We start from the raw sequence: 14187 nt of genomic DNA, 5'->3' as shown, positions 1-14187 counted from the left end.
GCAAAGCTTGCAAAATTGCGTAAATTCCATCTTCAACTCTCCTTTCATCGGAGATGCTTCAGCACACAGGCTCTGCTGATAGTTCCAACTGTGCCGCAACATAAACATACCCTCAAACTGTCTCGCTCTGCATGGCTGTGAAGACGGCTTTACGGCCATAGTGTTCATTTCCGAATAATGCCTTTCCATTGTCCTTATTGAATTTTCACTGCATAGTTTGAAAGAGCATAAAAAAGCTGAAAAGAGTCGTGGCTGTTTTCTCCACTCAACTCCTCTTTTTGCCATATAAGAAGTGCGAGAGAAGCCGGGAAAATAGAGTGAAATTCTCAATTGAATCTCCTCGTTCACTCGCTAAACATACATCCTTGTGAAGAGTCTATAAAATACACAATATAAATTATTGAGGGTATTTTTTTTGCTCCTTTCTGCTTTTCTCCAACGAGCTTTGTGTGAAATTTCTCGTGGTTTTCCACCCCCAGTGAGCACCAATGTACATATACAGGAGCTAACACCGTAAACAAGCATGTCATAAAATGTTGAAAATGCTGAAAAGCATTGAAAGTCACTTGCAAACATCGCACATGGAAAGCTACACCTAGAAACGGAAAATACCGCCTCTTGAATGACCATAATTTCCTCCCCTGGAGAACTGACGAAAGTTTTTTATTGGACTTCATATCATGACTCTTGTGTTTTTGTTGACTGAGTGAATTGAATCAATCTATCATACATCAGTGGGATAACTTCTGCTTGTGCTATTAATTTAATAGTGAAAAAATTTATTGCAAAAAGAGAGTTTTATGACAGAAACTTGCACAGTGGTGAGATTTTAAATAGCGTCCCCCGCGACTCTGAGACATATCAATGTGTGCCGTGAATTTTCACGTGAAGCTAGAAGTTTGAAATTTTCCACCAATCTTCCCTCATTAATAAGCAATTACTATGCTAAGTTTGAAGACATTCGGCCTAATCCTTAATCCTTTTCTGTTATCAAAATCAAGCCAAAGCAGAAAATAGCCCGAGATTTAAAATAGCGCGGTCTCAGTACCTTTGATTATTAATCCGAGATGTCTTCAGGATAATTATCCTGTAGATTTTCGTTTTATATCTGGACTTTAAAAGTTTTTAATAACAAAATTTGATTAAGTGAACAATACAGGACTCCAGAGTATCGTACGGAGATTTTTCGACTGCACAAGAAAGGATATTTTATCAGGAAACTAACCAGAAGGACCTCTTATTCCAACAAGAGAGTTTGGAGCGCAATTGACCGCGAAAAATCGATTGATTTCGCGGAATTGTTCAGCATTTTTAGATGAATTCTGTCATATCTGCTTCTAAGTTCCATTAAGAATGGTTTCCTAAAGTCCCTCTAATCCTATTAATATCGCGAGAAACATATCGCGAGGACTTCTGCTTGTGCTATTAATTGAATAGTGAAAATTTTTATTGCAAATAGGACAGTTTTATCACAAGAAACTTGGAGTTGATTCACATAATAAGACAAGGAGTGTAATCGATAGTTCAATTACTCTGAGGGCTTTTTCGCAATGGAAACTTCTTTTTCCCCCATCTTCTGTGCCATTTTTTCTCTCGCGTTCATTCTTCCATTCACTTGCATTAGTCATAAAATCCGATAGAGAAACAATTATTTCATTGTAAAGATTCCACTTAAGAAGAGCAAAGACAATCTTTTAATCAACGAAGACTCCTATATATAATTTTTAATCTATCGCATTGGATTCCCAGAGAATATCCATTTCATCATTTTAAGAGCACGTCTCGAAGATTTCCACCATAATCATATTGATGGATGAAGAGCCAAAGCATATTTCACTTCGTCAATGATTGTGAATCCTGTGAAGTTGGCAATGTGATTTGCTTAAATCTATGCGATGGCAAGGATGCTTTTTGTGTAGGATTAGCGGCAATGTTGCCGTAATTTAATCAGTGAAGCCGAGCAAATGTGCAGTGCAATGAAATATGCAAATTACATGAGCGGAGAAACTAATTGAAAGTTTTCAACGACTTTCCAATGTGCACAGACACATATATAATCTTGATGAGATTTTACATTTATCAAAAAGCTTTCCCACCGCGTAAGCTCTCATTGGCAGGTGTATTCATAAATCTTTGGTAGTAATTTACGATCACCTGTGATGCACTGTGGAGCGAAATTACACACAGCTCAGGCGAATATCGCCGCAAAATAATTTATCTGTCATTGTCTCATTATTATGGAAATGTCGGGCGGCAAAAGCTCTGCATAGGCACATTTTGGCAAGTGATGTGAGGGCTTTCGTGGCTCAAATTGTTGAGTAAATCCCCTCCTTAGTTGTGACAGAATAGCATGACAAAGTTATAAACGTCGTCCTTCCATGGGATTTTGGGCAAAAAATATTGACGAAAATCTTCGGCAGCGGTCCAATTTGTGACGAGACCAAGATTAATTTAAATATAATGTAAATTATTAAATTTCCCACACACACACACACAAGACTGTGTGACATACATTCAAATGAGCTGCTGTGCGAGGAGAAAAGAAATTTGACTAATTGTGTCTGTCCCTCTTGTGTGTCTGGAAAAAACTTTGTCACACCATAGCTTAAAATATTCAGAAAACTCATTCGAGATATTAATCAAAAAGACCCTCAGACGCTTCACTTGATACACTTTTCTTATACGTCTTTAATTTGCTTCTCGAAGTCTGTGGGCTTTTTTACCAACGCAAATCCTCGGCAAATGAATGAAAAATGCGTACGAGAATGAAAAGTTGATGTGCGACTCTTCGCATTAAGTGGGCTTACTTGACAATGGCGAGGAATGTCTTAAAGACAATGCCGAAGTTGCACACAAGAGACCTTTAAGATGTGACATTTCCCATGGCAACACATTTTGCATATATCGAGAGAGTCCTTGGCTCAGGACGAAAACGAGTAACAAAAGTCAATAACTTTTGAAAACCTCTCCAGGAGGAAATTTATCATTGTTAGAGCACATTTTTGAAATTCACAAACTTTCTACATATTTTTAAACTTTTCGCCTTTTGATGCCAATTATATGCTCATACGCTATGCTCAAAAACGAGGAGAGGCGGAAAAAATTGTGGAAATATTGATTTTTCCATTAATGTAAACATTTTCGGAAAAGTTTGTCGAAGATAAAAATGGAAAAATGTTTGTGTGTTTCAACCCAGAGTTTCACGTTTGTACAGAAAAAAAAGAGGAAAAGAAAACTTTTAACTCATACTCAATAATCAAAGTATGAGATTTATACCAGGGAAAACCGCTGTGAAAATTCAATTTGGAAATGTACTTTTATTTGCGCATTGTCAGGTGATGCTCTCTGAAGGTTATTTCACTGCTTTCAGTGAGATTCACCGCGATTTCCACTTCAAAACCAGAGATGATAATTTGAATAATGAAATTCGGTATGGGAAAAATAATGCATAGAACTTCCTGCTATTTTGCTGTATTGCAACAATTTTCACAACCACAGCTGTGAAAATAGTTCGGTATATTATAAACTATGTAAGCCTCTTGAAAAATTTAAATTGTTCGCTTGTGAATATCAACTATTAAATAAAACATTCAACTGTGCGCTGGCGAGTGCTAATAGTATTAAAAGTGGTCAAGTGGGAATGAAAGTATTAAAATATGTTTTTTTACATTCCCATTTACGCATGCACGGATTTATACACTGGGGATTTTTGTGGTAAATCAGTGGCCAAAGGGAGATTAATATACCTTAAATCTGTACAACACTTCCTTATAGCTTCTGTGCGGAATCATTGGCACTTTAGACAAACGTCTTTAAAGGCATTTTCAATCGCTTTATAAGAAGTTTCATGTTTTGAAGTTGCCTAGAAAAAGTCTGATCAATTTGTGAGGTTTTGAAAACCATTTTCAAAACATTTTTGGACTAAATTAAGTCCTTTCAAACCTGGAAATGAGTAAATTGAGGGAATATTACAATAATTCAACTGGATAATAAAGTACAATTCGTGCAAAGAGACATTAATCTGGGTTTAAATGAATTTTTTAAGGTTATGTTTGACTTAAAGCTGTTTATTACTTCCGAAATTTAACGAATCTGAAAGTTTTTTTTAACACAAATGCTTAATTCTGCTAAGCAAAAGAGAAATACTCCCAGTTTAAACACTATTTTGATTATTTTAAAGGTTAGAAACTGTTTGAAATCAATCACATAACCTAGAAAAGCAAAAAAAAATTTTTCTAAGCAAAATAATTGAGAAAATCCCTCAATTTGTTGAAAAAGAAGCTTTTGGAGTGCAAATATTCCAAATACTTTATCACTTCTAAATCCTAACACTTCCGTGAAGTTGTACACCACTTCCGACAATAATATCTGCCTCTTGTCCGTGGCAAAATATTGTGTCGGAATCGAGAGACTGTGGCAAAAGCAACATCTTACTTCACTTGGGCCGAAAAACAAGTTGATGGTAATGTGAGCACAAGGGCTGCCTTCGTGATTAATGGCACAATTTTTGTCAATAATCATTCAAGTCCGATCATCAGTGGCAGGAAGTAAATTGTGCCATTCTCCAACCACCGCAGAATACGGCAGAACAGTTGTACAACAACGCTAACACTAACTGCAAAATTATACATATCGCAATACATAACTAAATACAGAGATATTTTGGGCATGTAAAAGGGAGAAAAGCTGAGATGGGAAAAGTGGGTTGAATCATCGCATTTTTGCCACTCCACATATATACAGATTCAATTTACCATTCCGTGTGCGCCTTTTACTAACCACATATAATCCAAAAAAAAATCAATTTCCGGACCATCAAGATTGAATCCAATCTCAGTGTCTATTTATGTATCACAGCCTATATATTGGTGATTGAGTGCCAGGCGAGTTTCTCTCACTGTGACGATTTTATTAATAATGTCAAGGGTTAATGTCGGGGAGACTCCTGTGTCGCAGAGGTATGAATTCTGGCGTATATTTCACTTAATTGTCATAAATTGTCCACATCGTGCCCCTGAGAATGTACTAATTGCGCCCCTAATGGACATTGCGACTGTCTTAAAGGTGGACTTCTTTCTCCCTCTATCTTCAGCAGTGGCATGTGGAATTCATTAGAGAAATTCAATTATCATCTTTGACTCTCCCCACCACTGAATAGCTGGGAATGTCCTTTCCAATATTGCCCGCATAAATGTCGCCTAAGTTATAGCCGGAGCAGATAAGAAACTATATAGCAACTGAACGAATGTTTATCTGGGTGGGTGTCAAATGAGATTATATGTTTACTCTCACACATCGCAATTATCACCATAATTTCCACGTTTAACCTGGGAGAAAAAGCGAAAAATTCAGTAGCAAAAAGCTTCATATTCATGATATTTCTTCGTGAGTTCGTAGTTTGAATAACTCGACAGAAATGTGTGTTTTTTTTTCTCCTCTCCTCTCATTCTAAAACACAATTTCCTGAGAGTGAAGGAAAAGTCGGAAAAATTCACCATGATCAAAGTGAATAAAATAAAAATGCACTTGTGAATAAATTACAAGGCAGTGGAATTGAAATGAGAAAATCAGCAGTGTCGTCAAACAAATCGTGTGAATTATTCAGCAGACTTTTCTGCAACATTTGAACTTTGGCGGAATTAATTAGGGAAAATCAGCAAACTTTGAGCTGTGTGTAACTTCTTTTTTAATTCCGTGATATATTTCACTGGCACTTTTTCTCTTCCGTCATTTTTTAATGAGAATCACTCGTCTCTTATCCCGGAATGTCTGGTTTTTTTTTGCAGGGTTTGCTGCAGTGTGTAAAAAACAGCGTTGAAGTATATAAAATGCTCGTCGACGAATGATACCTCCATCAACACATTTGATCCCTTACCCACCGCATTTGCTGTCCATGCCATCATACCTGTGGACTCTGCTTCTCATGGCTATTCTCATAGCCAGGCGCAGTGGCGTTCGGGCTCAGCAGCAGGCGCCAAGTCAGCAGCAGCAGCACAACTTATGCGGTGGCTACTTGAATGCAACACAGGGCGTCATCCAGACGCCCAGCTTCCCCAGCAAATTCCCCGTTCCCATCACCTGTGTCTGGATCATCGACGCCTCGAGCAATCCCTCCGCCAATGTGTCCATCGTCATCTACCTGACGCAGATGTACGCCCTGAACGGGCTCAAGTTCACCGAGTACATGTACTACAGTGCCGACTACAAGGTGCCCAGTCCGCAGACGTTCGAGATCAGCGAGGACAACGTCACGCAGGTGACGTGGCTCAAGTTCAGCAGTCCCTACTTGGAGGTCAAATTCACCATGCACTCCATCCACGGCAGCCACCTGCGCGCCCTGGATCGCCTCCTGGACGTCTACGGCTTCAACATCACCTACGAAGTGGGGCCCGTGAAGACCTACCAGTGCAACGCACTCAAGTGCCGCTTCCTGGGCCACTGCTTCGCCACACACAACTTTAGGTGAGTCCCGAAACACCCCTCGAATTCACATATCTCCCGCACTGGCGGGGATTCGCTGATTTCCCGCGAGGCGCCCACATAAAATACGCATAATAAAAGCAACATTCAATAAAGTTGCAATTTTATTGCTGTATAAAAGACTTTATGAAAAGTCCATTTAGAAGAATTTCTCGATAAATATGCTTTCTCCGCCAACTTTATTGGGCATTTTATTCATGAGCGATTCACAGTGGGAATTCGCGAGAGCGTTTAAGGAAAATGCTCCTTATAATTTCCTTCATCTCAATGTGTGGGATGTTTTGAGTTCTCCAAAGAAAAAATGCTTAGATTTCTGCTAGCTTTAACATGAAGAATTTCCCATTAAAAATAATTATTTCCAAAGAAATATCAAATTTAAAACAATTTGTCACTAAGGAACGATCTATCGATATTCAATTTGATTTTCGCGTATGTAAGAGAAGCTCCTCGAACGTCACTCACATGGTCGTAAAAATTCTGACTGACAAGCAACGCTGCAAATTCCCTTTATTTGCGTCAATTCCACTCCCACCTTATCAGTCTTCAATTTCCGTGGGGGAGAGAGAGAAAAGAGAGCATAAATAGATCATATTGATTCCTAGTATATTCAAAGCACATCTCGCTTTTCCCCGGGAAAGTTGCCCACAACTTCTAAACTTCCGCTCACACATGATATTGAAAGTTTACAATGTTTCCGATATAAGCAAGAGTGACCGTAAAAATTTAATGTGCACTCACGAGATGTCGTGAGACAAAGGAAAAAATGTAAGACATGGAAGCAAATAGCATTACAGCTCTTGAGAAACTAACAACTTGACTGTGTCACTCTCATGAGCAGAGCTTAAAGCTTGCAAAAGTCAAGGGGGAGACAAAATAGTCAGAAATTGTGTACAGCTCAGCAGAAGCACTTAAGAAGTGGAAAGAGTGTTCAGAAACTGCAGTGTTTACTGACAAATCATCTCGATTCTTTGGATTTCCATCGATTTTTACACAGAATCAATCATAAAAATTCTTTTTCTAGGTTATGTAATGATTCACGAACAGATTTAGTGAATATTTCGCATTCTAGCGCATCAATTCTTATGCTAAAGTCGCCAAGATTGCTAGTCATTGACAGAATTAGATATTTTCGTGCCAAAAAATACTGCAAATTGTATTGAACTCAAACATAACCTCAAAAATAGTAATTTAAACTCGAGAAATATTCATTTAAACGAATTTTTGCATGATTTTGACACCGAATCAGTAATTTCTAGTTCATAACCATTTTACTTTGTTATCCAGAAAACTTGCAAACTGAGCTTTTGGAGATCTCTTGGTTATATTTTGAGGTTATGGTCTGAAAAGATATCTAAAAAAGCGTTTTTAAGTTGATTTTGTCAGAAATATCGCATGGAAACTTGAGAGATTCATTATAATTTGGGAAATAATGTGGAAACAGTCTAATTTTCGAAGTATTTGGAAGCTGTGTACAGATTTAAGGCATATTATCTCCCCCTTGGCGAAAGTCACACTCTCGCTTCTCACGCAAAATGTCTGTACACGTGTAAGCAAAGACGGTGTATTTGCTGTTTAAACAAAGGAAAAAATCATTATATTTGGTTAAGGGACAGATTTAAGATGAATTTCTTAAGCGTTGGAGTAGAAATTGAGGTTATATAATAATTTCGCGATAAAATATGTACGGGGAGGATGTTATGATGTACAAGGAAGTTTATAGTAATCCTTACAGTATTAAGTAAACTTTTCTGTGTGGCGCGGCAATATGGATGGGCCTGAAAAGTAAAAGAATCCACACACCATCATTCGCTTGTTTCTAACATATATTCTTTGCGCCGCAACATTCACCAAACTTAATATTCATCATGTTGTGAATGAGAAAGTTTTTTTTCCCATGCAGCTTTTCAAAAATTATAATATCTTGAATGCGACATAAGAGGGATTCTCTTTCAAAAACACACACACACCACTCGTCCCAGAGAACATCTCGCTGTGGTGGAAAAATTTCATTCTGGGTCAAACTTTTCCTATTCGACTTGAAACGATAAAAAGTCCATCATTGAAGGGAACACAAAAGCGACGCATTTCACTTTTATATACATGTCCATATATGGGTGGAAAAGCTCCACGTTGACACAGTGTGTGTCATGAAATCAAGGGAATTTAGAGTGAAATTAAATGCGTAGGAATTATCCGCACCGAGAATTTCCGACAAAGACCGCGTCTCTGTTTACAAAATGTTCCCGGGAAAGTATCGCTAACACTCCAAACCACCATTGTGTGCATGGGAGGATCTTTGAACCGTAAAGTTGTAGTGGAAAAACTTTACACACAGGCTTCAATAAAGTTTCTTCAAAAGTTTTCCCACTCTGGAGACTTCTGAATAAGTAGAAATGTACTGGATTTGTAAGACAAGTGGGATAATTTTTTCGGGATTTCGTGTAATATTGCATGATTATAGGTTGAATTGAAACCACCAGGCGTCTCCATTTGTGTATAAATTAACCATCCAATTCCCTTTATCACTTCCAGCGACTACTACTGCTCCTGCTTCCCCGGTTTCAGTGGCACTGACTGCGGCTTTGGGCCGCTCTGCAAGGAGTCAAACAGGAGCTTCTGCGAAAATGGTGGGATTTGCAAGTGAGTTGAAGACACTTCCCCAAGTTGTCATGCAAAATTAGGCCGATAAGACGCGCCTTTCCCCGCAGGAGTAGGGACTTGATGAATTGCCCAACAAATCCACCTAAGTCATAAAATTGTGATTTGCATGAATACAACATTAGTCCATCAGATAGAGAAGCATGCCATGCCCCACTTGTATCCCCCATTTTGATTGTCACTTAATGCTCCTCTTCGCGGCCTAGCGAAATAGCAAATTCACGATCTGTGTACATTTTCAGGCACATCGGAGATGCGGCAGTTACGTGCCTCTGCCCTAATGGATTCAAGGGAAATAAGTGTGATGTACCAGAAGTACATTCAGTTAGTGGTGAGTTTTATTTTCCCCCATTTAATTCGCCAAATCATCGATAATTGGATTGTAATTGACCTGTAAAATGGGTTCATTAGCTGAAACGGGATATACAGAAATTGGATCACTCCGCTGGACCCTCATCTCGCCATCTCCAATGGGAAAATCACAATTTTCGATGCCGAAACATTTGGGTGGGATATAAAATTCGGTAAAATACCAATCAATGGCAGAACATAAAATTCCAACAGCATAAAATCCTTCTGCTTTTCCACATTCAATGAATTCAATTTTTTTCCACCCCTTGATTACTACGTATTTCCTTATATCCTTTTGCGCGTTTCTTTATACACCAGAGAGGAATATTATTTCCAATACTCCTCCTGATGCTATTGATTTAATGAAAATACCATAAACTTGGGGGGATGAAAAGATTCCAATTTCACGGTAAAATCTGCAATGCGAATAGTTTTATGGGTGGGAACTTCTCAAATTATCCCCCCATTTAACATCCTCATAATGCTCATGAGCGCAAAAATTAACCTTTGAGTGATTTCCATACAATTTTCAACTGCACATTGTGGAGGATATAAATCATCTCTATCACACCGAAAGTGCGATAGTGCTTTTTGTGCAACTGAGTTGCATGACCGCTTCATGAATTTCAAAATTCATTCAGTCCTTTTTTTCCCCCCATCGCATCCCTGTTCTCACCCAAAATTATGGGGTGCGATTAATTCTGCCCTTCCATCGAGGGACTGGCGCGTTATCAAGTCATTTTTGGGGTGAGGGGTTGCAGTTCCCGAGGGTGTGAGTGCTGAGTGAAGTTTATGACTGTGATTTTCTCATGGGTTATATTCTTACAACCACTCTCTGTCGACATTTCTTTCAGGTCAGTGTGGAAGTGAAAATGCTGACAACTGCCATCGAGAATGTGTATCCAATGGTGGTGATGACAAATTTTGCAAATGCCGTGCTTCGTCAGCAAATTTTCGTAAGTATTACAACTTTTTCCTCAAGCACTTCCCCATGCTTGTTTTCCACGCCATTCCACAATATCAATGCAAACTCTCGTCACTCCACCAAAATCGCACTATTCGCCTCATTGGCGCTCGTTTCCCACCCCCTGACTCTACAAAATTGTCAAGCAAATTGTATTGTTTTATCGAATTTATTGTCTCTCTCTCTCTCTGGTGATGATTTTTCAATATTTCCCCGCCAATTGCAAATTAATCTCCCTTGGACAAAATTTGGATAAAGTGCAACCTATAAATTATGCACTTCGCGCATTTGTCAGTGAAGTGGTAATTGTTATTTGCACCTGAGTTGCTAAAATCCATCTTGAACTTTCGGGACTTCACTTCGTCTGCAATTAACATTGGCAATTTGTGCCCCGAAGTTGTTCTAAGTTGTTAACTAATTAACGTTAAAGTTTGCCGTATAGAAGCAGACAAATTCCTGTCCCTCAGATCGTGAATGCACTTCCATTCCAGTAGCGGAGATAAATGAATTGGCGTCATAAGATATTCATCTTCAGGTGGATTTAGTCACTGACACCGCGTCCGTGGCGCTAATTGGCTAAACTTGAGCTGTTTTCCTTTAAAGCTTTCCACCCCCCAGAGTTTCTATTGCCAAAGGTTTGTTCATCGAATTTTTTTGTGGCCCTAATTTTTCAGTCAATCAAATCAAATTGCCAATAAAAGTCTCTTGAGGACGCTTTTGCGTCACAGAGTGTGTACATACGGAAAATTTATCCAATTTAACTAAATGTTGTTTATCTAATGTTTTTGCTGCGGTTCATTTCCGGCTGAAATGAGGCCAGCAATAGAGTTCAATTTCGGGGATGACTTGCGCTATTTATCTCTTGGACAACATTCAGACTGATGTTGAGCATCATGCGAGAAGTCACACATATATCAAGGAAAATGCTTTAGTTTTGCATAATATTTTCAGCTTAATTTATTTGTGGATAAGGCATTTTGTGACTTGTGCATTTCAATTTGGCAATAAATTGTGGGAAAAGCTCTCTGTTTTTTTTCTGTTGTGTGAGCTTTCACACATTTGCAGCTTGTCTCGCTAGTTGTGAATTGAGTTTTCCCCCTCGAAACACTATATCCGAAATTCTTGGACCTCGGCAACAGGGGAAAAAAGGGCGCCTCGTTGAGAAACCACCATATAAACAACAGCCAGCGACATTGAATTAATTAACCTCGAGCCTGTGGGCTAATGATGTTTAGCTATGCAAAGCCATGTCTGCAATTTTCTCAACAAGAACATTAGTTTGCAAAGCAGTAATTAAATTTCTGACGCCCCGTAGTTTGAGGAAAAACGGCGGTGGTTATTACAGCATAATTATAATGAAGTGGCGAGAATGGGGTGGGCGTGCAGTAGTGACATTCTTGCGTTCACACGTAAAAACGGATTTCTCTGCTCTTTTTTTTCTTCTTCTTCGCCGGCAAATCCACTTCCTTTCTGTGATTTTAATTCCGCCACCCGCTGAGTATTTAAGTTCAGCAAGTGCCAATTTATTTTCCGTTGAGTAAACACAACAATATACCTTGAGAGAGAGAGAGAGAGAGAGAGAGAATTCCAGCAAACCTCTCGCGCTCACCGTGAAGTGTGGATAATTCCTTTCTCACCCACTTCATCCGCCCACTTTTCTTTTCTTCCTTGCAGATCGCCGCCAGGACAGATACGAGGTGACGATTCGACTCGGTAACTCATCACTTTTTCTTGGAGGCGATAAGGGCAACAATATCTCGACGACATCCACAAAGAGAATCAATACAGTGCTCTCGAACCATTTGGAGAAATACGTGAGTTTTTTTTCCTTCTTGCTTCCTTGCTCGTCTTTATCTGTCGCCTTTTGACGCTGTTTAGGTGAAAAATTGTGGGTGTGTTTTCCTTCCCACCCACATTCTCAGGGTCACATTCATTGCCCAGGATGGGCATCAGAAACTCTGGATCGCAAGCAATTCATATCTTTAAGATTGCTTGGCGTATAGAACAAAAGTGGGCGCTTGATGAATAAGATGAGAAAGATCTTGGCATCCTAAGCTGACCTCTCCTCTTTAATACTTCTTGATTGCGCTAAAATGCGATTAATCCGAATCGAAGGAGGCATTCTGGGGTTACTTGAGACTGAAGAGCGTCCAAAGAAAACTCTATACAAAAGCCCTGAACGGTGAAAAGGCCGTAGGTTAATGATCTTTTGATAAATCAATGTATTCTGCATTCTCATGTGTCCTCTTCAGCTCCGCCCTGATCCAATTCCTACATGGTTTCGAGCAAAGTTCAAAGGACTTTTTGTGCCCCACCAGGAAGAGAGAGAGAGCTCGCCAGTGTATCTCAAAAATGTGTGCGATTTACAAGTTTAATTTAACGAGCGAAGGGATTTTCAGTCCATGACATGGCATATTGAGTGTATATTGTGTATTTTCTCTGGTGGATCAAAAGCACGACAATGGCCTTTCGCAGATAAATTCACAGCTAGACAAAAAATTGTCCAGGCCCACCCATTGCAGCCCCCTTTTGGGCCATCGCCACGCAGAGCGGAGCAACCCTTCTATCGGAAGCGCTCAGCGTTTTTCATGGCTCTCAAACCCTCTTGAGCGCTTCCAAAACCACCCTCGAAAGCCAACGCTTTCGCCCAATTCAGTCCTCGTTGTCCCATAAAATTTCTGACTCTGTGGAATCTTTTTGGTGCAATAAAAATAAATTGTCATCATACACTCATGCTCTCTCGCTCTGTCCGGATGTCTCCATATACCAGGGCATCCACGCTCGCATTGAGGGCGAATAAACCCAAAATGAAATGTCTTCCCTTCGAACAATCCACTTGAAATATTCAGCCAGAGAACAGGAGAGCATTCGCTCGCCCAGAACATATCATATAGAAAATGATACCATTTAATTCATTACCCAGCATTCTGGTGGCGAAGCGAACCATTCAAATGAGAAAATTCCATCTTGCGAGTCTTTTTTTTTCGTGCGAATTTCTCACACAACATTTTCCCCCTCGAGGGCGCTCTTTTTTTTATTTTTCACTCTGGCAGTGAAATTGACGGGAAAAGGCGAGTTTTTAGGCAATATTTCAGCACAAACATGGAAAAAAAAAATTAATTTTCTCCGTCCATTTAACGCTGAGCGTATTAGAATTGCGTAGATTCTATTTGGTCGATTTAAGCATAGTAATTAAATGAGTATTTATTCACTCATATTAATAGCTTATTAAGCACTACAAATAGGCAATTTTGGGACGAATCATTTTAAATTGGAAATCTATTAAACAAAATCAGTGTAGGTAGAATTTGGAAATGTTTACATTAAAATGAAATTCTCCATAATTATCGGACATGAAATATTTCACGTTGATTATTTTGATATTCAAAAGTGGTCCCAGAATTTTCACCACTTCTCAAAATATCCCGAAGCATTGAATAATTTTGCGTCATTTGTCCTATTCAATAGTTTAGCTATTTGTATTACTGTCACTGAAAGGTCACAGAGAGCAGATGTAGAGGCAAAATCTCCGGCATCATTACTTTTTGCATCACCAGAGAACCAGCAAATAAATCTTCATTTTCCTCCAAATAGAATAGATTTAGCACTTGTGCCTGATTTATATAATCTCTCCTGTCGTCAGGCAAATAGATTAAATACAGAATTCAGAGAAGATGCTTTGGGAACTTTCTATAGACTGTAGAATTAATCACTATTTCGAGTGTCTTGAGCTT

General features: G+C 39.0%; 1 protein-coding gene across 1 annotated transcript in view; it reads left to right on the top strand.

Moving 5' to 3' along the window:
* The first annotated feature begins 5842 nt into the window (after window positions 1-5842).
* The window catches only part of LOC132262489 (uncharacterized), a 40231-nt gene continuing 31886 nt past the window's right edge, over window positions 5843-14187 (top strand). Inside the window, 5 exon segments of the mRNA XM_059761770.1 lie at window positions 5843-6462; window positions 9013-9120; window positions 9381-9469; window positions 10344-10445; window positions 12128-12267. Coding sequence (XP_059617753.1) covers window positions 5843-6462; window positions 9013-9120; window positions 9381-9469; window positions 10344-10445; window positions 12128-12267 — 1059 coding nt within the window.

Source organism: Phlebotomus argentipes, unplaced genomic scaffold, assembly GCF_947086385.1.
Source record: "Phlebotomus argentipes unplaced genomic scaffold, Phlebotomus argentipes genome assembly contig_15, whole genome shotgun sequence".
Lineage (NCBI taxonomy): Eukaryota > Metazoa > Arthropoda > Insecta > Diptera > Psychodidae > Phlebotomus > Phlebotomus argentipes.
The sequence above is the reverse complement of the archived record's forward strand: the minus strand, read 5'-3'. Positions and strand labels throughout refer to the sequence as shown.